General features: G+C 38.9%; 1 protein-coding gene across 2 annotated transcripts in view; it reads right to left on the bottom strand.

Moving 5' to 3' along the window:
* Nucleotides 1–24,314, bottom strand: part of cntn5 (contactin 5) — a 146,272-nt gene that overhangs the window by 74,264 nt on the left and 47,694 nt on the right. For both annotated transcript variants that reach the window (XM_053677758.1, XM_053677759.1), the window contains exons 3-4: nt 6,875–7,072; nt 41–164 (exon numbers count right to left, since the gene is read on the bottom strand). In XM_053677758.1, coding sequence (XP_053533733.1) covers nt 41–164; nt 6,875–7,072 — 322 coding nt within the window. The remainder of the gene's footprint in view (nt 1–40; nt 165–6,874; nt 7,073–24,314) is intronic.

Below are 24,314 nucleotides of genomic sequence, written 5' to 3'. Positions count from 1 at the left end.
TAATGTTTTACCCACGTTAATGACGTGTTCATATCTGTACCTGTATGTAGGAGCAGGATTTCCTCTCGCTTCACAGCTCATTATAACTTTCTTATCTTCAGAGTCCAGAGAGAAGATGGCGTCATCTGGCTCCTGGATGAAGACAGGCCCGAATTCTTCACTTTCTAGAGAAAGGGCACAAAATCATTTGTCCAATTTCACACATAAAACCAAACAGTTATTAACAGTGAGGAGAGATTACAGTTCCAGATTACACCAGCGTGAGTGAAGTGAAATCCTGCTGCATCCAAACTGCCAAAAATAATCACTCAGAATGTCTCTCTCTGTAGCCTGCAGTGACCCAGCAACGCTTTTCTGGCAAAAATCTTTCCAGTTATAGTTCTTCTGGGAAAATGCCATATTTTAGCTTGGCAAGTTTAAAATTAATGAGTCTCATTTATCATCTTTTAGTAAAGTTGCATAAATGTTTTTAAACTAAAAATTTCAGACAGATTTACAAAAGTTTCTTTGTATGTTGATAAACACCAATCAGCCATTAATGACCACTGGAAGAGCTGATTAATCTTTATCCATGCCCACAAAACTCCATAAAAGGCAACCTAAACAGTGGCCTCCTACGTGTGGTGTGCGCTAAATGTTCCAGTAATGCAGCTCAGCCACTGCAGTGTCAGCTACCACAGACACGCATTAACTCTTCCTCTTTTTATAGAGTGCCATTACTTTTGTCTTCATTGAATGGCTAGTCTTATTTCTCTTAATATATGGATTTCTTTTCTATTTGCTTTCTTACAAGTCATAAATAACTGAGTTTCACAAAATGGTCAATAAATTTTTGTGTAAATAAATGATTTAAACTCGACAATCTGTTTATAAAAATCACAGAAACTCGGTCGCAGTTCATCATAGAGAATCTCCATGAATCCAAATTCACACAAACTCAGGAGTAAAACGTAGGCTTCAAATGATTTTCCAAAATAACTGGATTTTCATCAAAATTCTGGTGTAAACACTCCTGAGAACGATGGATAAATGTGTTTGCACACAGAGTGATAAATGAGTTAAAAGGCACTCTATAAGTGCAGGCCATTTACCATACTGATAATCTACACACCACATGTTTATTTATGTTGTACATCTTTACTGTTTCATTTAGATCTTAGACCAACTCAAAAGCTGTTTGTTTGAGAGTATTCAGTGCAGTATGGAGACCCACAAGTTTCTGTATTAGGTTCACAATTTTCATCCTTTATATTCAACTCCCTGAACTTCACAAATCTAATGTGTTTCAAGTCTACACTGATTAGATATGATTATATTCCTCCATTCTGACAGGTCCAACAGCACTGCTATGTAAAATGAAAGATAAGGTTAGAACTGTACAGATTGAGGTTAATGTTCTGGGTGATGTTTCTGTAAATACGGTGTGATGAAATCTGCTGGAGTACACATGTCTGGTTTCAGTGCTGAGATTGTTATGATACATTTCCTATAAGCATCCCACATACTCTCTAACTGCTGCAAGCTGAAATGCCAGGGGCAATTTTGTTGTAAATGCTGTTATACAGTTACACTGTGCTTATCCATTCAGCTTCTACTGAATGGAGGAGAACATTAGGTAAGAAACAGATGAGCGTAGAGCTGCAGTGACCAGAGAGAGAGAGAGAGAGAGAGAGAGAGAGAGAGAGAGTGAGAGAGAGAATATCTTTGCTTTGTCATTTATGCCAGCTCTTGGAATCAGATACCTAAACTCTCTCTGTGTATTATTTAAGCCCTGAGCTGCATGCATAATGGATCTCCATCTCCAGCTACATGTTCTTTGTGGCTGTCATCATCCCGACCTCTAGCACATCGTGAACCTTACAGAAAATCTCTCCAAACCAGCAGCATTCCCAAAGAGTAAAATACTGAGACTGATTAGTGAGGAAACCGCAGAGGGACGAAGAGTACAAAGTAAAAATGATGGAGTGATACTTTGTATTTTGTCCCAATGCATTGTAGGTTGAAGATATTTATATATATATATATATATATATATATATATATATATATATATATATATATATATATATATATATATATATATATGTGTGTGTGTGTGTGAGTGTGTGTGTGTGTGTGTATATATATATATATATATATATATATATATATATATATATATATATATATATATAAGAATGTGCAATTAATCAGACTTTCTGAAGTTTCTGAGCAGGTAAGAGAAAGAGATGACATTTATCGTTAGACATGTTAATGCTTGAAGGAGCGATAAAGGAAAGACACAGCATTTGATTTCGCTTGCTAAGCACCAAGCATACATGATCAATTTTTGCAATTACTGCTTTTGTTTGCTAAGCACTGCTAAACAAAATGAGGTTTTCAAGTGAGCGGCTGCACATCTCTCCAGTCTAAACAGTTGAATGTGCACTTGTGACTGAGTCATGGTCCTGACAGATTAAAGTTTACGAACACTCCCACACTCCAACACACTGCTGACTCTCTCGCTTCTACTCCACACTTTCACTCATTAAACACTCTGTATAAATAAAGCCACCATGCTACAGCTGCTGCTCTTCATACCATGTCCAATAACAGAAACCACAGAAAATCAGACAGTGGGATTGGATTATTAAATACTGTATGACATTATCTAAATGCTCCTAAACTGATCATGTAAGTTTCACATATATACCATCTTCTGACTGAAATATTCAGCCGTAGGAGTGGCCGATACGATGATCTTAAATTGTGACGATTAAAATGTCTCCACAATCTGTTTTTACAGAGATCGCATGTATCATGATATTAAACACATTCTGTCCATTGCACTGAAAACACTCCAACATGGATGGCAAGTTGTGTCCTAGCCCAGCTCACGTGCTCTGATACCAACAATACAATAATACCCAAGCGTAGACGAGGAAGCAACAAATTTCTTTAACCACCAAGAAATAAGGCACCCAAAGACTGTGCTAAAATCCAGATAACACAGACTTGAACAGCACCGCAGTTGGAAACAGCGCCCAAGTAAACAAACGGGTTTTATAAAGTCACTGCTGATGAGAAAATACTGATACCGGTACATTTTACCAGCTCTAGGATATAATACCCATCAACGTTTTAAGAGACTTCTAAAAATAGTTGATTCTCATTATAACATATTTTTCTATATATATTTCTGCCATTTCTTAGCTGTAATACTGGCAGAAGTGTAATAAAATTAAAACAATGCAGGTTTTCATTCCAAACAAGCAGGAGCCACACCTGAGTGTATTGAAAGCCAAGAGCAACTGATTAAACAGGTGGAATCAGATGTGGCTCTGCTCGGTTGGAATGAAACCCTGCATCCACTCCGGCACTTTGTGGATAAGATTGGACGTCCCTGGTGTAGAGGTATAATTTAATCAATAGGGATATTAGTTTTCTTGCTGTATTCAGTAACTTTGCAAAATAGTCTTAACAACCAGCATAAAAAAGTATGATAAAATTGTGATCATAAGCCAGCCTGAACAAATAATTATATGGTATTTTTGCCAGATTGATCACCCCTACTCAGTCAACCTCATGCCTCTGAGATGTAAGACCTAAAACCCCTCATTCGGCTTGGCGAGCATTTCGACTTGGCTTCCACAGCCTCACAAATCACAGTGCCAAAAATCTGCTTGACTGTGATATCAGCTTCTGACGTTCTGCACATAAGAGCAGATCTATGATGAAGAGCTGAATATCGGGCTCTCATTTCTCATTTAGCACAATTAAGATCTCGTGTTAGTATTATCATTATTATTATTTGTATTATTATTATTATTATTATTATTATTATTATTCAGAGATGATAGAGAAAAATAAACTGCCGAGGTTCTGCAGTTTTATAACTGCTCTCTGGTCACAGTTCTGGATTAACATATACTGAGTTTATTTACAATCTCACAATGGCATAAATATATTAATTTCTCCTCAGTATGCACTCGATCATTTACCCTTTACTTTATCAGGATCTAAGTGAGGAATAAAACACTTGGGGATGTGCTATTATCAGAACTTAATCGACTTTTTTGAGTTTTTTCTCTTCTGGTTTTTTTTTTTTTTTTTAGATCGTATATCCACAGAGGCACAAAATCAACCTCTAGGGTGTGACTAGAACATTCCTCAAGCACTCGTTCAGGGAAGGATGTAAAATTAAAATATCCCTCGAGCTGCAGGTTTCCACATCAAACTCTGCCAGTCCTTTAACTCTTCTACAGCTGTATGTTGTAATGATTTATAATCACACTATCCGGTGTCACCCAGATGAAGATGAGTTCCCCTTTGAGTCTGGTTCCTCTCAAGGTTTCTTCCTCATGCTGCCTCAAAGAGATCTTCCTGTCAATAACAATCCCTGTGATTAAAGAAAATTACTACATTCTGCTTACAGCATCAATCAGCGTGATCCAGAAATCAGCTCATGTAGAGAACAAGCTAGTGCACACACACACACGTTCTCAGAGTGAACTTGAGGTAATGAGGTTTTGTTTACATTTCTCCATCGCTGATACTGTATTTGTAGCTGTCCCGTCAGTTTGGTATGGTCCTTGTGAGAGCAGAATTTGGCCGTAAATCATACAGTGTAAAGCCAGATTAACACACAGCCCAGTTCATAATGCTCTCGATGTTGGCTTGTTCATTGCCTGGTGCTGGTGAGTGCACGACTTTCATCAATATCCAGACAGGCGGATTAGACACCAGCACAGAGGGTTAACACAATGACGTTTACTCCACTGAGCAATAAATTATTCATACAACAAAACATCGAGATCATTTAGTTCCAAGATGAGAAATATGTGCGTAATTAATAATTTATTATTTCAGTCTGATCCTTTGTAAACACCGTGATGTCCGTGGTTTCATCCGGTCGCACTAAAGGATGTTCTCCTGTCCACAGATTTTATCAGCACAGCGTCAGTGAATAAATGCCAGTCTGATGTTCTTTCCTGCAAAACAACTGATCTGATTCCTGACCTGCAGCACTGTTGTGTTTTTCCTGCTTTAACACACCTGATTCTACTCATCAGCTAGTTATAAAACTCTTCAGCTGTGTGAGAGCAGAACACATTAAAACACAACAAAGGCAGTCTGTCCCTTCGGTTTAAAACGCAGATCTGACAGTACCATACGCTGAGGATTCAGATCTGAAGTGAAATTCTGCACTTTCACAGTTGATCATCAGAATCTCTTCAGTGGATCAGATTCCAGATCAATAAGCCACTCAGTTTTGGTTTGTATTTAACGTTTTTAAAACCATTTTTTAATTGACAAATGTGAAGTTTTTCACTTTTTCAGGATCTAACAGAAGTCGAAAGCCACCATGTCAGAGCATAGATAAAAATATTGCACGTATCCCGTGTTGCATGAAAGTTTGACCGAACATGCTGATGAAGCCATGAGATTATTTTGTCACTGAGGAAATCCAAGAAAGCACTTTGTGTTAAACACATCTGACCCAAAACACCAACAAATCTTCCTGTCAATAATCGTCTCTGCCATTCATGTGCTGCATTCACGACCCTGCGGAGACCCGCCGTGAATCGAGCAGTAGAGAAATGATTTATTTGTAATGATAGCTGTCATGTTGGAGCGCCATTCTGCTCCTGTGAAAATGAATATTTCCCTTTTTCTTGACAAATGCATCCATCAGCCAGAAGAGTGAACAGAGACGGGGCTCGGGGAGCTGAAAGTGTTCTGATGATCCCTCTTCAATTTCCTGCAGGCCGTGACCTCGGCCGACTCTCCGCACACGTGGTCATGATGAATAGGCCAGGCTTTCCTCTCGAGGTCACTCTCACCATTACACTGACATCAGCCTGCTGTGATGACTTAATTACTCCAGTTTCAAACGGACGCTAGCGTCTCAGTTGTACGGACGAGGTTTACACCTACGTACAGCTGAGAATGAACGTGCTGTTGTATAGAAGATATAAAAGTGTAAAAGACTTAAATGTAATATATTTCATTTTAAAGATTTAATAATAAATTTGGTAAAAGCAGTATTATGATGACGATGGAGTTCGGAGCTTAAATCCCTAAACTGCTTGAGAAAAACTGTAGAGGATTTGATAAAAGTCTTTAGCCATGTGCTTGGATTATATTCAATCTCAAATTCAAATAATATTTTGGATGAAACCCAATAAATGAATAAATGTAAATATTACTCTTCTCAGCCTGTAGTTTATTAAAAATGCAGATTTTAATCTTTAACACTGTTCCACAGTTCAGGGATAATACTAGATTAAAATGCTCCATGAGCTAAACTGTGATGATCCTCAGGATTAAGAGAAGTCCATCAGTGAGATGTGTTATCAAAGGGTTAACGAATTGGTAAAGAATTTGGAATTGTGAAGCACAATTCAAGAACTGCAACATGCACAACTATCTATTTATAATTCTAATCAAAATTCTTTTAGCACAAATTTAACTGCAGAAATATGTCCATATTGTTTATCACATGACCCCCCCTCCCACAGCCCAGCCCACATCACATCATTATTTCCCTTATTGCAGGGGTGTCTGCAGTTTTCTGTAATCGTAGGTCTACCGTTAGAGGATCTTCATGGTATAATCTGACTCGGAGACACACGCTATCACAGACACTGTTATAGAACTCACTACAGAGTTTACTGAGATCTCGCTGAGGAAGAATCTTAAACGAGTGCTGAAATCTCACCGAGTAAAACCAAATTGTGTTTTATAGTCTTCTGACCATGGATTATACACCAGGCCATGCTCTGCTCCCGGTCTTTGATTAGATACACCGCTCTATATTGTCACAACCTTAGCTTTAATTATTACTGGTCAAGATGAACCATGAGGTGGTGATATAGGATGTTTAGATTCTGACCTTCACTGTGATCATCCTCCTGAAAGTTGAGAGCTGACAGCCTCTGTCTGTCAAATGGAGGCCAGTCCTGGACAAAAGAACCGTGGTCCTGCCTCAGCCTCGTCCTGGGGTTCAGAAGTGAGGAAGAGGAGCTGTCCGGCTTCATCCTCAACACGACCGCATACGACGCCGGTCTGCCCGCCACCGATCTGGCAAAGTCTGGAACAAAAGAACAGACTCAGAGAGTGAGAGAGAGAAAGACGGTTTGACTCACATTCATTTTCTCTCAGTTTAATTCAATTACAGCCATAAAATCATGAAAATGAGAAATTACAGCTCCAAAAATTACTCATGGAAGTGACTTGGCAGCGAGACACAAGACTCAGGGAGTATACAATCTATTTGATGACACATTTCTCCCTCGTGCCTCTGTACAGGAAATACACTAATTACATTCCTATCAGCTTACGTCACTCATGTCAGATCTCTGACCAGGGACAGCGCTACCTATAGGCAGAGTAGGCAATTGCCTAGGGCCTCGGGCTTGAAGGCGGGGCCTCCATAACCGTAGCATCCCTATACGCTAGTCCCCCAATCAAGACGGGCAGCAAAAGACCAGGCTCTTTGTCTATTGGATATCGATGAATTGTCTCACTTTAGTGACACCAAATAATGTCACCGTTTCAAGGTGGTCCCAACCTCTGAATGTAGGAAGAGATAAGGTACGATGAACAAAATGCACAAATGACTGACTTTAAGTCAGTGACTTACGATGGCGTAAAGTGCAGCTCGTGATGTAGGATTGTGAGTTATCATCTATTTTGGAGTGATTGTAATGTATTCTAAAAAATAAACTGGGCCTTGTTCTGTCGTTCAGCGACATTTTGGGACAGATCATTTGCCGACGTTGACACGTCGAGACTGTCAGACACTTTGAATTCGCGTGTACAGTGACATTGCGTCAGGAGCTGACTAGCAAAGTACTAAAGTAAAAGTAAAGACGTTTGTATTCAAAGTGAAAGAGCAAACACACTAGAGAATCATTTACTGTTTCAAAAAAAGTACAGAGTCGTGGCACACAATAATAACTCACTTTTCAAGATCGCAAATATAGTTCTACTATATACACATACACACACACACACACACACACACACATATATATATACATATACATATATATATATATATATATATATATATATATATATATATATATATATACACATATACATATATATATATTATATACATATACATACACACACATATATACATATAGTAACTTACCCCTTGTTAACTAATATGGTAAATTTATTCCTGTAGCCTAAGTGATGTGAAAAAATTGTGATAAGATCATTAAAATTACAATTTATCTTTTTAAAATAAAATTTAGAAGGCAAAATGACGAGGTTTGAGAGTAAAAAGCCAGTTCGGCAAGCAGTACTGCAGTTTTATGGAAATAAAGTGCTGCTGTCAAATATAAATTAAATTGTGAAATTAATAGTTTTGTAGTGGGCGTGTCACTATATTTGTGGATGGTAATACTGTAGTTTGTATTTTATTTTATATTGTTAAAATTTTCTTTTAAAGATTCTTTGGATTCAACTCTCCACTAAAAGTTGCTGTTTTGTTGTAATTATTTCTTATATGTAAAAATAAAACACCATTAGTTTATATTAGTCATGTCATTCTCATATTCATTATTACGACCACACACAGTCTGTTTGAGCCATTTGAGCCCCTGCCCCTGAGGAACTCTCTGAACGTCCGTGATCTAGTGCATATTTAAGGTATTGCAACACATAATATGACTAGTCTAATCTAACTAGTCTACACTGGTTCAGTAGGAGGGGAATCCTGTTCAGAAGAGTACCTCTACAGGTGGCAAGATAACATCCTTAACAAAGTTATACGAGATGATCCAGACCACCTTTCATCCTTTAATTCTTTTTTTTAGTGTTCACCTTAGTTAAAGTTTAATTAATATGGACACATAAGTAAAATATACAAATATTTATACAGATGCATAAATAAAAAGGTCAGGAATCATATTTGTTTCAAGTGCTTTTTATTTATTCTGGAAGGTGGAGGGAGGAGGGGTGTGGGGAGACCCCAACATATATTTTGCCTAGGGCCTCCCAATGTCTAGAATCGGCCTGGGCTCTGACTGTATAACTGCTGCAGAGAAGTGATCTAAATGTTTTATTTTTGTGACACTAGCTGCCAGAGGAGGTGGAACAGCACTAAATGTCTTAATTAGAAAGTCCATTAGCACCTGTTAGAATTCCCAGAATCTGCCCTGGTTTCAATTAAACTTTAAACAAGTCCTGACTAAACGCCAGCACATCAGCAGCCAAAGTATAAACACCTCAAACCCAGCAATCCCAGTGAGAGAACTACATTAAAGTTACACTCCATCATTATTTCACTCTCCACTGTGTGTGTGTGTGGTTGTGTGTGTGTGTGTGTGTGTGTGTGTGTGTGTGTGTGTGTGTGTGTGTGTGTGTGTGTGTGTGTGTGTGTGTGCAGGTGTGTGTTTGGACTGAGAAAAGAACCGCAATTTTAGAAATTATATCACACTATTAGTTCCCTATTTTGAATATATTTTAATATTTTGAATATATATTTGAATGAATAATATATCGTTAATGTTGTTGGTGTTAACCCGGGGCTCTGCTGTAAATAAAACATGTCCATGGCATGAAGGATAAACTGACCAAGGGCTTATCTGCTTTACTTCCTTCATCATTTTATCCATAAAAAACTCCTCGAGATAAGCCAAGCCTCCTCCAAAGCGAAACAATCAAACAGTCAGACGGTGGCGCTGGCCTTAACACTGCTCCGTTATCACACAGGAAATTACGCTCAGGATCAGAATCATTCATAACTGAGACACGCCTCTGTTTAAGACAAACTCCGCCCCCACACGTGTAACTCTCCGTCTGTTATTACTTCTGAGATCTGAATACTGATGTGAATATGTTCCTCGATGAGTTTGGAGTAAACAACTGTTTTTCTCACATGTTTACATTCATGTTTAAACACACACACACACACACACACACACACACACACACACACACACACACACACACACACACACACACACGCACACACTGTGCAAAGCAGAGTGAAATAATAATGGAGTTTAACTCCATTGCTTTGTGCTGTATGTAATATAAAATGTTTCTAGCAGAGAGCAGCTGTGGTATAGAAATTAAAGTCTTAATGCACACAGATCTATATTTATGCAGACTGAACTGCAATAATAATGTGTGCTGACATTTAAAAGCTCCTAATTGAAGACATTCTTATAAGACTTGCAAAATGTGACCTTTGCCGTCCTGCACTTTCAGCCCAAACCCCGAAAACAAAATGGATGATTAGTGAAAACACTTTTTTTCCCTGAAGGAATGTGCTGCTGCTTGGCGGCTGTGTGGGTGTTTCTGTTCCCCAGAACGCATCTCTCAGATAAAACCACAGACAGGATTCTAGACAGCTCTCTCGTCTCATCTGACACCAACGCAGAGAGATTTGTATGAGGAGAAGAGAATTACAGGCCGTGAGAAGGAGGACAGAAAGATGAAGGGATGGATGTTAGTGTTGTGGATGATAGACATGTGAACAGACAGACGAGACAGGGAGAAGACAGAAGGATAAAGAGTACACACATGGCTCAGCATGAACACACTCAAATACTGACAAATAAATTAATTCTATTTTAAGAAATGTGGAATTTCCTCAGACTCAGAGGAAGAAATCCGTCGGAGATTTAAAAACCTGTAGCAGAGACGTGCAGGTCTGATTAAATATTCATGAAGGAGTGCAGAGATTTTTAACCTTTCTACCTTCTGCATATGTTAAAATGTCAGCGATTAAAATAATCATTCTCAGTTCACACACACACACACACACACACACACACAAAGTCTCTCCACTGCGTTCATGCATCACTGATATTTCTGATATAAATTGAGAAAGATCAGGGAGAACTTTGATGCATGGTTAATCTCCGAGCTGCAGCTCTCAGGTTTCAGCTTTTAGTTTTGAGTGATGTTCAGAATAATGACTGCATCTGTGTACATAAAGATTTAAAGTGGATTGTTTTATTTGTTTTTTTTTCTTTGATCTCATCTAAGTTTAAAGGATTTTATCTTTAAAGCTTTACTTTACTGTGCAGTGACGCCGTGCTTAAAAACACAAACTGCACTTAATACACCTCAAGCCATCTTCATAACCTCATCGTACAGTTCTGAGAGCTCCTGTTGGATGAATATCACAGGATCATGTGGTTTTTCCTGAAGCTGACCCAAATAGCCCTTTTTTACAGTGATGTTGAACATAGTTATGTGTGGAATTAGAGCAGAGTTATAAATATGTCACTTCTACAGTGTGCATCTTTATATATTGTGGAGTCTTTAAAATGGAAAGATACTGTATATAGAATAGATGATTAGATAGATAGATGTACATCTGTACATTAATCACAGTGAGGAAGTGAAATCAGGTCTGAGATCATCAGAGCGACGCAGCAGCTCAGGAGCAGAACTTCATCCCAGAGAGAATCAGACGGTCACATGATGTCTTTGATGGAAGCTCTGCTTCCCTGAGCATCACTGCTTCTATTTAGAAATAAATACACCCTGTACTGTCACGTACACACACATACAGTTAAACCCTGTTGTTTGTATTGAAGATGCTGAAGGGTCACATGACAACAGGTACGCGGAGCAGAACAAAGACATGCTGAGAAAAATCAATAACACTTACTCACCGCACGTGTGTTATTCCAAGACAACGTGCTAAAAGATTCTGACTACACAAACAACACTTCACTGGAATCAAATATTCTATCAACTACACATATTTAATTACACTCAACCCTCACCTACAGCAACAAAGCCATTACAGACTGTAAACACGAGATAGATCGATGGATAGATAGATGCTCTACATACTTTACATACATATATGAACAAAGAGACACACACACAGATAATAGGATTGTTTCTTTCTCAGAGTACAGTAGTGGGCGGAGTCAATGCTAATAAATTAAATGACCACCTGCAGTGTGACTCCATGTGAATTAATACCCCTGAAATGCAGGTATTCAAGTTGAAAAAGTCCGTTTCTGTCCTTTTAAGACTGAATAAAACCGTTTGCTCTATTTTCACAGTTCCTTATGTCTCAGACCCTCAGAGCCCCGATGTTTCCCTGAATGAATTATTATTACTGCAATAAAATTGATTTCATATTCAATATTCACTCTGTGTTCATGCTTCTGATAACATCAACATTACAGCAACATTAAATCAAGTTTTTATTTATATTTAGCTCATATTTGCACACTCAAATCTTCACTCATTTGTATTATGTTCTTATAATAGTTTTTGGATGCATATCAACATCTGTAACTGCGGTTAGACCGGAGTTTTCCTCTGTTTCAGTTTGATTTTAGAGGAGTTTGAGATCTGTACTGTGCAAATCACAGTTAAATCACAGATTTATTTAGAACGAGTATGAGAGTACAGTTTTCTTCTGGACAGTGCCTGTGTTTAGTTATTGTTGCTAAGCTACAACTAAACTATTAGCTATGCTAGCACAGTGGGACAACCTCAGCGTTTATTCAGCCAAAAAACTACACAACAATGCAGCAGTCAGTCACAGTGGCTGTGGAAGTGTGAGTATAATAAATACTGACTTGCTAACTTTTTTTCATGCTAACACCATCCTGTGTCCCTCAGTACCACTAATTCATTACACTAACAGAAACAGGTGCCGCGATCGTGGGACCTAAAGTGTGGTGACATGATTAACCATCACCTGAAAAATTAATGAAGATCTCCAGAGATTATATTGACTGAGGCTGAACATTTATTCAATAGCATTAGCAATGCAGAAATCCATACATCACACGTGTCTCCAGTCTCCTCACAGGACTGATAACTCACTACAAACCCCTCAAGGCTCCACATGCACCGAGAAATCAGAAGAGCTATGCGTGTGCCTGCTCGGGCGTGTCACTCGGACTATCTTCATGCAGATCAGACACCTGGACTGACCTTCAGAAGCTGAAATGTGGACGGGGTTCGGTTTGGACAGAGCAGTTCGTTAGGTGATATAACCACCTGTCTCAAACCAAACGTCATTTATTACCGAGCTGGTCTGGCTGTGTAAGCTGCATGCTAATCCCCTCGCCTCTGTGCACCGAGAGCTCGCCTGCTTTGCCCTTGGTGAAAACAGTTTCATGCATTACTTAAACCACATCATGCGTCTATATTCCGTCTCACCTACATCTATTTCACATACCAAATGTGTCCGCACTTTCAGACGCCTTTGCTGTGATTTTAATCCTTCACATGACGAAACATTAAAGTAATAAAGAAGAAGAAAAGTAAGGTGATAATCTTTATCTTGTTTGGAATGATTTTGGATAATTTCACTGCTGCGGTATTAAAATGATGGGAAGTAATTGTGTGTTTTACAGTAACAGATGGCTCTTTGTGTCTCTGCTTCGCTCAGCAGCCTGCCTTCATTAACACTCACCGCTCATCACAATGTAAACTCACAATATCACACACGCACGCACACACACACACACACACACACACACACACACACACCATCGTCTGTATACTGACTCTTCACACACACACCCACACAAACACAATAACACACACACACACACTGACACACACAATAACACACACCTTCTATTTATTTTTTCTATTTGTGTGCATGTGTGTGTGTGTGTAAAATACTGAATGACGGTTTGGTGTGATGAAGTGATGGAGTCACTGTTACCCCACTGAAGATGATTATTTTCCTCTAACAGCACATTCCCAAATGTTTTATTCCTCTTACACCACAACAACTCACCCACAACTACAACTGATTATTTATTACACAGTAAACAGCGTATAATAATGAACCATTTTCTCTAGCACTTCCTCCACACAGAACACACACACACACACTGAACACACACTGAACACACACTGAACACGCACACACACACACACAGAACACACACACACACACTGAACACACACTAAACACACACACACACAGAACACACACACACACACACACTGAACACACACACACACACACACAGAACACACACACACACACACACTGAACACACACTAAACACACACACACACAGAACACACACACACACACACACACACACTGAACACCCACACACACTGAACACACACTGAACACACACTGAACACACACTGAACATCCACACACACTGAACACACACTAAACACACACACACACACTGAACACACACACACACTGAACACACACCAAACACACATAAACACACACACACACACACACACACACATAAACACACACACACACACACACTGAACACACACTAAACACACACACACCGAACACACACACTGAACACACACTGAACACACAACGAACACACACACCAAACACACACCGAACACACACACTGAACACACACACCAAACACACACACCGAACACACACTGAACACACACACTGAACACACACACTGAACACACACTGAACACACACACACTGAACACACACCAAACACATACTGAACACACACTGGACACCCACACACTGAACACACACAGAACACTGAACACCCACACACACTGAACACACACACACACACACACTGAACACACACACACTGAACGCACACTGAACACACACTGAACACACACTGAACAAACCGAACCCACACCTCCACCATGCCATGTTCTCTTCATCAGCCCTGTCCCTGAAGTTCTACTGTTCCACAGAACCCAACAGAGCTGATCGGCCTGATTCAGTCGGCTGGTTATCTGGAGCCGGTGTGTTGGGTTTTGTGTGAAGGAGTTACTGTGACTTTTATGTGTCAAGTGGAGTCATTGATTGTTACCATAGAAACAAACTCCTCACTTCAGAAGAATATGGTTTATATATATGAAGGGTTGAAGGGCTGCACCTGGTCGGGCGCAATACTCAAATACACTGTAGCATTAAAGACATGACTTTAATGCCCAAAATGTTCCAATAAAAAATTCCCCACACCATCACACCATCTCCACCAGCCTGGACTGTTTGCACAAGGCACGTTGGGTCCATGGTTTCATGCTGTTGGAGCCAAAGTCTGACCCTACCATCTGTGTACCTCAGCAGAAATCAAGATTCATCAGACCAGGTGATGTTTCTCCAGTCTTCAGATGTCCAGTGTTGGTGAGTCTGTGCCCACTGCAGCCTCAGCTTCCTGTTCTTGGCTGACAGAAGAGGAACCCGACGTGGTCTTCTGCTGTTCTACCTCATCCGCCTCAAGGTTCAACGTGCTGTGTATTTTGAGATGTATTCTAAATTGTACAGAGTGGTTATCTGAGTTACTGTAGCCTTTCTGTCAGCTCGCAGCAGTCTGGCCATTGTCCATTGACCTCTCTCATCAACAAGGCATTTCCATCCGCAGAACTGATGCTCACTGGAGGTTATTTCTTTATTGCACCATTCTGTAACTGTAAACTCTAGAGAATGTTCTGCGTGAAAACCCCAGGAGGTCAGCAGTTACAGAAATACCAACAATCATGCCACGCTGAACATCACTGAGATCACATTTTCCCCCATACTGATGGTTGATGTGAACATTACCCGAAGCTGCTGGACCGTATGTGCATGATTTTATGCATTGTACTGCTGCCACATGATTGACTGAGTAGATAATTGCATTTTCAGTAGGTATACAGGTGTTCATAACAAAGTGCTCAGTAAGAGAATATATAAACTTTTCTGTCAATAATAATTAGTAATTAGAGACGTGCTGAGAGTTTTTACATTTATTCACTTAGCAGACGCTTTTATCCAAAGCGACTTACAAATGAGAAAGATACAAGCAAAGCGATAACGTGTTTCGTGCTTCACACGTCACATTATCATGTTACTGGTGTTTGCAGACTGTGAGTTCCATTTATTCATAATTTAAACTACTAACAGCAAGCGATTAGAAATAATCAGCACATATGCTAACAGCAGTGACCTAGCTAGTTAAGCTAACTGGTTACTGGGGAAAGTGAACAGAATTTACAATGTGTGGTACACTCTCCAGTCACACACTCATTAATAAATGATGCAAGGATATTTCTGACTCTAAGCTGGATTGGACTTTTAATTTGGACTTTCCTTATGTTTCTAAAAAGCATGAAATGGCTGATGTTTGACTGATGGCTGAGAATCAGAACTAATTTGATGACAGGATAAAGCTGGTTTGAAAATCATTCTCGCTAAAATGAACCATGAAGGCAGAGAGATGCTGTGTTAGAGGTAAAAGTAGGTGTCATGAAATAACTCATCTGACGAAATCTCGGCTCAGAGACATTTAATAGTCACATGACTGAAAAAAGCAAACTGAAATTTGTGAGAGAAAAGGTGTGTGATATCAAAAACTGTTCAAGCTTCTTCAGGTCATAAACACTGCTATCTCAGTTCTTCTTAAGGACTTCAAAGCATTCAGATCACTTTTATCACTCTGCATTCTGCTGCTCCAAATGAGTTAATTGATGCTATAATTCAGCCAAACATCCGTTTAGATGTGAAGTAATCAGCCTCCCATGACTGTGTGCACTTAACGAAGAGAAACTGATGTGTGTGTCATTCATACTTCTCCTGCCTCTTACCGGCTCGGAGAGAAAAGGACAGAGTGGAAATTAATTTGAATAATGATCTAATAAAGTCCATTTGGGACTTTATCTCAGGCATAAGAGCTGTAATGAATCTTAATTTGCCATAAAGGACGTGTAGGTGCATGGGCTGATTGCACAGCTCTTAGGGAAAATGCTACCATGACATAACCCCCACATGATATAATGCCCACCTGGCATACAGCCTACATCACATAATGCCCACGATATACAGCCCACCTGACATATAATACCCTCATGACATATCTCCCACATGACTGAACACTCAAATGACATAATGCCACATGGCACACAGTGCACATGAAAAATGGGCGTGTCTTTGTGAGCAACTAAAGTGTGTGTCTTTGCGAGAATATAAATATGAGAAATGCTCTCAAGTTAGCTCATGTTAGCTATCTGGCTAACAGAATATAGTATAAAAATACATGCACATATACTTCATGAAGGCCAATGACTTTCTTGCTCCTAATTGAAGACTTCCATATATGGATTTAGCAACACATCCACATTCCCCATCTATGTTCTCTAAGGCATTCCCACTCACAGCTGTTTATACATAAAGAGTAACATCAATCACCTCCGACTAATTCTGAGTACGTCCAAACTCCTCCAGCTACCTCCAAACACCTCCAACTGTCTCCAAACTCCTCCAGCTACCTCCAAACATCCCCAAATACTTTCAGACACCTGTCCTCCTCCTCTCCTGGTCTCCTCCACACCACTAACAGACACTAGATGAAAAATCAATGTGCAGAAATTGACTCAGCAAAAACAAATTAACTGTAGCAGCCAAAATAAACCAAGTCCTTCGAGAAAAAAATGTCTCTCTCTCCCTCTCTTTCTCTTACACACACACACAAATAAAGACAGTATATTATATATATATATATATATACATATATATATATATATATACACACACACACACACACACACACACAGAATATAATGCAATAACAAATACACAGCAGACCTCTGAATGTGACATACAGCTGCAGTAGTTTCACACTCTACACCCACATTATAGTAAAATAATGAACAACAATCGTCTGTAGTTCACAAACTAATGATTCCACAGAGAGGAAGAGAAAACAGTAACACACAATGACCAAACACAATTACAATGTTGTCATATTATTAGTGGAAAGAAAATGACAAAAAACTAAAAAACACAAATCGTGTGTGTGTGTGTGTGTGTGTGAGACACAGAGAGAGAGAGAGAGAGAGAGAGAGAGAGAGAGAGAGAGAGAGAGAGATATTAATGCTCACTTTATAGAAGAGACATATGAAGTACTGACATGATGGATTCAGACTAAAATCCCACAGATACTCTGTTACTAATTACATTACTCACCTCCACATGGAAAACTAATCCTGTCCGAATAGGGCTAAAGTCAGTGAAAGAATGAAAAGTGAGTCTCAGGGGTCACGTCCTTACGGGGCAAAGAGCAATCAAACTCGCTCACTCAGCATCTTGCACTGAGAAGAAGTCAGAGCTTCCTCAGGCCATGCTGCAGATAAGAAATTTTTATTCCCACAGTAACAGAAGAAGAGCTGCGAGTGTCACACAATCATCTACACGTGGAGGAGAACTGATCAATTTATCATCAAATGATTCATGCTGAGGGACAAAGACTCAATTTAACTCAAAAGTCTTTCTTCCATATAACAGCTGCTTAAACCTGCTGAAAACAGAACAGTGCGAGTCCGATTGGACACCAACAAAGATTTGAAAGTTTAGAGCCAATTAAGCGTTTGTTGGTTTTATTTTATCTCAGGTTTTGTTGCTCCACTTAATTTTAAAGATGATTAAATTAAAACCTTGTGTAGATTTGTTATGTTTGTCATCCATGATGAAGTAACCAGTTTAAACCAGAGCAAAAATATTACAGAGTAACTGAGATGAATTTATTTTCTACTTACTTTTGTACAGCGAGACACAGTGAGAGTTAGGGGACCAAGCACTGTTTCTTTTCCATCTTCTTTTTCCACTTCTTTTTCTTCTTATTATACTTTAAAATGTTTTTTTTTAAATAGTTGACCCACAACGAGTGTAGAAGGTGTGGAGTTTTAATATACAGTGTTAATTAAATATTAATATTTAATTATGCTGCGTCACATTACTCACGCTGGTGAGATAGTTAACTGAAAGCTGCAGTACTGAACTTTTGCCTCTCTATCGCCATCTGTTTGAAAAAAAAACCTGCATGTTACTTGCAGAGTTTTTTTTGTTTTTTGTTTTTTCTTTTACGTGGGTTGCGCTTTGGCACGGCTACTCTGTGCGGATGAATCTGATGGTTTGAGATATACAGTCGTGAAAAAAATTAAAAGCCTATTAATAAAGTTACATATATATAGTAAATAAAGTTAGTATATATACTTACATACTTGAACTAAACCACAAGGAAAATTATCTTTGTTTATTATTTATTCAACAGAAATATCAATAGATGTGATGTTCTTTTGTGGAAAAAGTAAGTACACCCTTGGCCTCAGAGGCTAGTTTTGTCCCTTTAGCAGAAATAACTTCTTGTAGTTGTTCTGCATAATTGTCCACCTGGCTTGCTGGAATTTTTGACCACTCTTCCATGCAATATTCTTTCAGCTGCAGGATGTTTGAGGGTTTTCTTGCATGTTCTGCCCATTTCACATCCCCCACAACATTTCAATGGGATGAAAGGTCCAGTTTCAGTTCAACTTCAACCTTTTGACAGATGGCCTCACATTATCTTCAAACACTCTTTGATATGATGCAGAATTCATAGTTGAATTAATGAATGCAAGCTGTCCAGTCCCTGAGGTAGTGAAGCAACCCCAAACCATAACATTTCCACCACCGTGCTACACAGTTGGTATGAGGTGCTTCTTTTGAAAGGCTGTCTTTTGTCTGTGCCAAACATGTCTGCTGTTACTATGGCCAAAGAACTGTATCTTTAATTCAGAGCACATTATTCCAAAAGGCCTGGTCTTTGCCTATATGCAAGACTTACTAGCAGATGCTGTGATGAAATTTTGGTGTTCTTGGAGACTTCTTTTTGGATCAGATGGTCTGCTCTTGGGCTGAATTTGCTGGGACAGTCAGTCCTGAACAAATTGGCAGTGGTTTGAAATCTGCACTATTTGTAGATGATGTTCCGTACAGTGGAATGATGTATTTCAAATAATCTGGAGATCTTTTTAAATCCCCTGCCAGGCTCACAGGCATCCACAACCTTTTTCTGAAGGCCTTACAGAACTCTTTAGGGTACACACCCCAATAACAAAGGGAACACCAGACACTAGATATGAGACGGATATAAATAACCTCTAACCCAATCTTCTGCACCTGTTTCTAATTTTATGTACTTACTTTTTCCGTGTGACTGATCTGTTTTTTGTTCATTTAAATTGTGAAAATTACTACAAAATATAAACTTTATGTGTCATTTGATGGAGTGTATCAACTTTATTAATATGTGCTGTTTCAAAGAGGATCAAATGTTTGCTTGTCCAATTATGTAAAAAAAAAAAAATCCATTGGGTGTACTTATTTATTCCACATGACTGTACATATGGGTTGTATATTAGCTCCAGTACTTGACAAGGGAGGTGGAGGTGGATATGGTTTTCTTGGAGTAGAGGTGAGTTGCTCTCCCTCATAGTGAGCAGAAAATAAGTGCAATTTAACCCACTGACCATAACAAAACAAACAAACAAACAAAAACAAGATATCTAGCTGACTCAAGCAAACAAGTGTTCTAATGTGAGCTAGCTAGCTGTTGAGCCACTGAAATGTCTGACCTGTTCAGAAAAAAGGCATCTCTGTGTCAGTCTCCAATCCCTTCAGATCTCAGAGTTTTCACCAATTCTCTGAAGCCATATTTATTCTCACTTTAGCGTGGGCGCAGTCACATCCCTTTTTGACTGCAGGCTCTCCGAAGTTCGAGGCTTCTTGGTTTTGACAACAACTGATTCCCCAGGTGTCAGCAATGATTGTTTTTAGAACGATCCACATTAAAGCAGCTGTCTAGACGACAAGTTTAAATTCTAAGCACCTGTTGTAAGAACAAAGTACAACCACTCCACCATCCTCAGCCTCCACACACACACCGTACAGTAGCTGACTCGTCGTCGTTCTGTTTACAGAGGTGACGTAACCACGCAAAGCCATGGCAACATCAAACGCCACGCAAATGACGTCAAACTGATGATCCCTGTGAATTCTGACCCCCTGATCCGACCCGACAGCTCAAATTATAAATCATTATTTTAAACTTACTTTTGCGAAGCAGGGTAATTTAAGAAGACAGTTTTGAACAGTGATTTTTTTTTATGTACTTGTTCAATCATTTATTTTTGTTCATTTTTAACAAAAAAAGATGATACTGCAGCTTTTTTTTTTTTATGAAATGTGTTTTAGGAGATTTCTGGATAAATTTAATCTGATAAATATAAATATAATTTTAAACCCCCTGTCATTTAAAACAACCCACTGAAACACTTTATAATCTGACCACTGCTCAGTCCTCATTATGAGTGAATACTATTGAATCCTGTGTAGGTTTAGCTATTTACACACAGAAATGGAAAAATAAATAAATAAATAAATCACTGAAGAAGAGAAATGTAAATGAAAATGTAGAAATAGTCAGGTGTGAGACCCTCTCAGACACAGAGAAAATATAAATATATAAATATATAATTTTATTCCATTTCTCTCTGACACAAATGTTTTATATCATCACAGGCTTTCCTACACCTCAGGGTTTTGTTCATCACCTCACAGCTGCAGTGATCTGACACAACTGATTATCATTTAGAATTACAGAGAAAAGGAAGAGGAAAATTCCTAGTGTGAAGAGAAGAACCACAGAACCTGCAAATCCCTCCGAGGAAAAAGGTTTTGTTTTATGCCGTTTACTAAGCACTAAGTTCCGGCTCTGATTTTTCCCAAAATACAGAAACAGGTTTATTTATAGAGACGTGAGACGTGAAAAGATTTGAAACATGAAGGTAGAAAGAACAGAATTGTTGTATAATAAGAATGTTTCTTCTTATTCTGACATGCATCTCAGCATCATCCATCCATTTTCCATACCACTTATTCTACACAGGGTCATGGGAGTCTGGAGCCTATCCCAGGGAACTTGGGGCACAAGGTGGGGACTCAACATCATAAAAATAATACGTTCATTAGAATGAAAATTGACATCTGACAACATATCTATGAATGAAACGAAATTAATTTCTCATCATTTCAGGAAAAACTCAAGAGAAAATGCTGCAGCTGTCAAACCAACATTGTTCACAATGACACAACATTAATGAAGCATTCAAATCACCTCAGGATTACTGTTATTAAAAATGTAAAAATAAATCAATAATATTTTTTTAAAAACCAAGCACTAGCTGTGTCAATCAAAAGGCAATTGCACAGAAAAAGCAACTCAGCGTGACTCATTATGTCTGAAGTTCACTTTTAAACAGCTCCAAAATGCATGAACTTTTCAAGGAGCGCATCAGAGATCATTACTTCATGTTATTTCCCCTAATTTTACAGAACAAAGTTAGAAGAAACATACTGCATGGAGTGAAATGCACAAGCTCAAACACAAAAAAACACTTTATTTGTGGGAAAAAAGAGAAAATCTTTGCAAAATCTTTTAAAATAATGAACATTATTTGGGTGAGATGAAGTGGATGTTAAAGATCAGTGTTCTGATCCATGGAACAGGAAAGTTCTGCTATAAAAGTGTATCTGTTCCACATTAAAAATTTTCACCAGATCATCAGTGAGCAGGTTATTTCAGGATATGACAGTGATGCAGCAGTGAAGGACTGAGAGAGGGCATGGAGTGAATTGAAGACAAACAGCAGAAGAGCGGGTAATTGCCTGAAAGCACTTTGTGAAAAGTGTCATCATTAGGATGTGAAATGCCACACTCTTTCTTGAGAAAAAAAATGATACTGAAGCCCTTTGTTTGGTCTTAACACTCCATTTCCTCTGGTTGGAGCTGCCAGAAAAGAGGCTGACTGATCTCACATCCATCACCTCCATCACCTGACATCACATCCATCACCTCCATCGGCTGACATGCATTCCCCCTACATCCAACTCTGAGCTGAATTCTCTCAGAAACCGGCTACAATCACATGTGTTTCACTTTTATACTCTGTACATCAGTAATAATCAGCAAATCATTAAATAAGGAGAAATTTCAAAGACAGAATAATAACCAGACTCACACATGAACAATCGTCAGTTCACTAATCTCTTATAAAACCAATTAAAGTCAATTTTCTTCGAAAAACCAATTGAATTTTAAATTTTATTGTAACTCTATGATTCCCAACTGTCATTGACCCAACTATGGACAAAAGCAGGAACAGAATGGGGAGAATACAATTCTGTAAGTTTTGTTCTTATCTTGATGATCATCCTATATTCTTCCAATGGCATATTTTCTGGAATCTTCTCTCTGCGATCTCGTTGGGTTCGCAGTGAAGCCAAATGATACAGAATGCTGGTGGTTATTCAAGTTTCATAGAACAACAGTTACAAACATAATTACTGATATATGGCATAACTTATGACGTGGACACAACATGGATGCCCTGCAGGCTCACCTTCAGGGAATTAATTGATTAATTTACAAAACTGGGTGATGTGAGGGTTTAACATCTGCAGATACACAAAGTTCCAGTGTTAGCAGTGAAATGCAGAATGTATTACCACTGCATGCCGTGCACAAGGGAACATCGAATGTTAGAAATTTATCCGTATGTCTGTATTCAGTGCTTGGGCAGTATACAGAAGATGTGATGCAGGCATCAAAGGCAGGCATTATAACTTAACCCACCTGTTTGTGACCTGTCTTACTAGGTAAAGTTTGCACCACAGAGCACAGGCTCTCCATAAAGATCATGCACAGTGACATAGTGAAGTCTGCCACACCAATGCGAAAGAATGCAATCAGTGCTGTGTAGTATGTATAGCTATCCACAGCTACTCCAGCCACTCATAACACTGGAACATCTCAGAAACAATGCATTGAGGTGACTCTTGCCATCCCGAGAGGTTAGGAGGAGTGAAATAATGAAGGAATGTGAAACTGAGAATCTAAATGTCTTTGTACAGTTTAAAATCACAAAAGTCTGATATAATGTTTCCTCTTGAGATCTTTCACTTTATTCACCACTCCACAGTGTGCACTTATTTTCCCTTCATGGAAGCACAGAGTAATGGCTGCTCAGTCCATCTCTCTCCTGTGTATGGATTTCTCTACCCCCCCCCTTCCTTTCTTTCTTCCCCATCCTGTAATTTATTACACTTCCTGATTCAGCATCACCTCCAGCAGGTAACTGCAGTGTAAAATAAATGACGCCTCAGATGTTCAGGTTATGGGTGTGTACACAATTACCTTCCTTGAGCATCTGAACTGCGAATAATCATTAAACTCATTAAAGTTTAATCTGCAAATGTGTTGTATGCACATGAGGGAAGTCTGTTTTAACAATTATAATAAGGGGAGTAATAGTATAAAGGATAAAACGATTCCTGAATCCACTGTGACTTCAGAGAATCTCAGACTGAAGGAAAGAGCAGTGATTGTGCTTGTCATATTTAATCAGCTGTATCACGCCTGGCATTTCACACTGAGATCTCTGATCCATTATGATCGCCACTGGCACCCAGGCAGAGTGACTCGCCACGTCTGTTTGGTGTTGAACCAAAATGACTGCTGGCCAAATAATCACGAAGACGAGTAGATTGCTGT

Source organism: Ictalurus punctatus, chromosome 4 (assembly GCF_001660625.3).
Source record: "Ictalurus punctatus breed USDA103 chromosome 4, Coco_2.0, whole genome shotgun sequence".
Taxonomy (NCBI): Eukaryota; Metazoa; Chordata; class Actinopteri; order Siluriformes; family Ictaluridae; genus Ictalurus; species Ictalurus punctatus.
The sequence above is the reverse complement of the archived record's forward strand: the minus strand, read 5'-3'. Positions and strand labels throughout refer to the sequence as shown.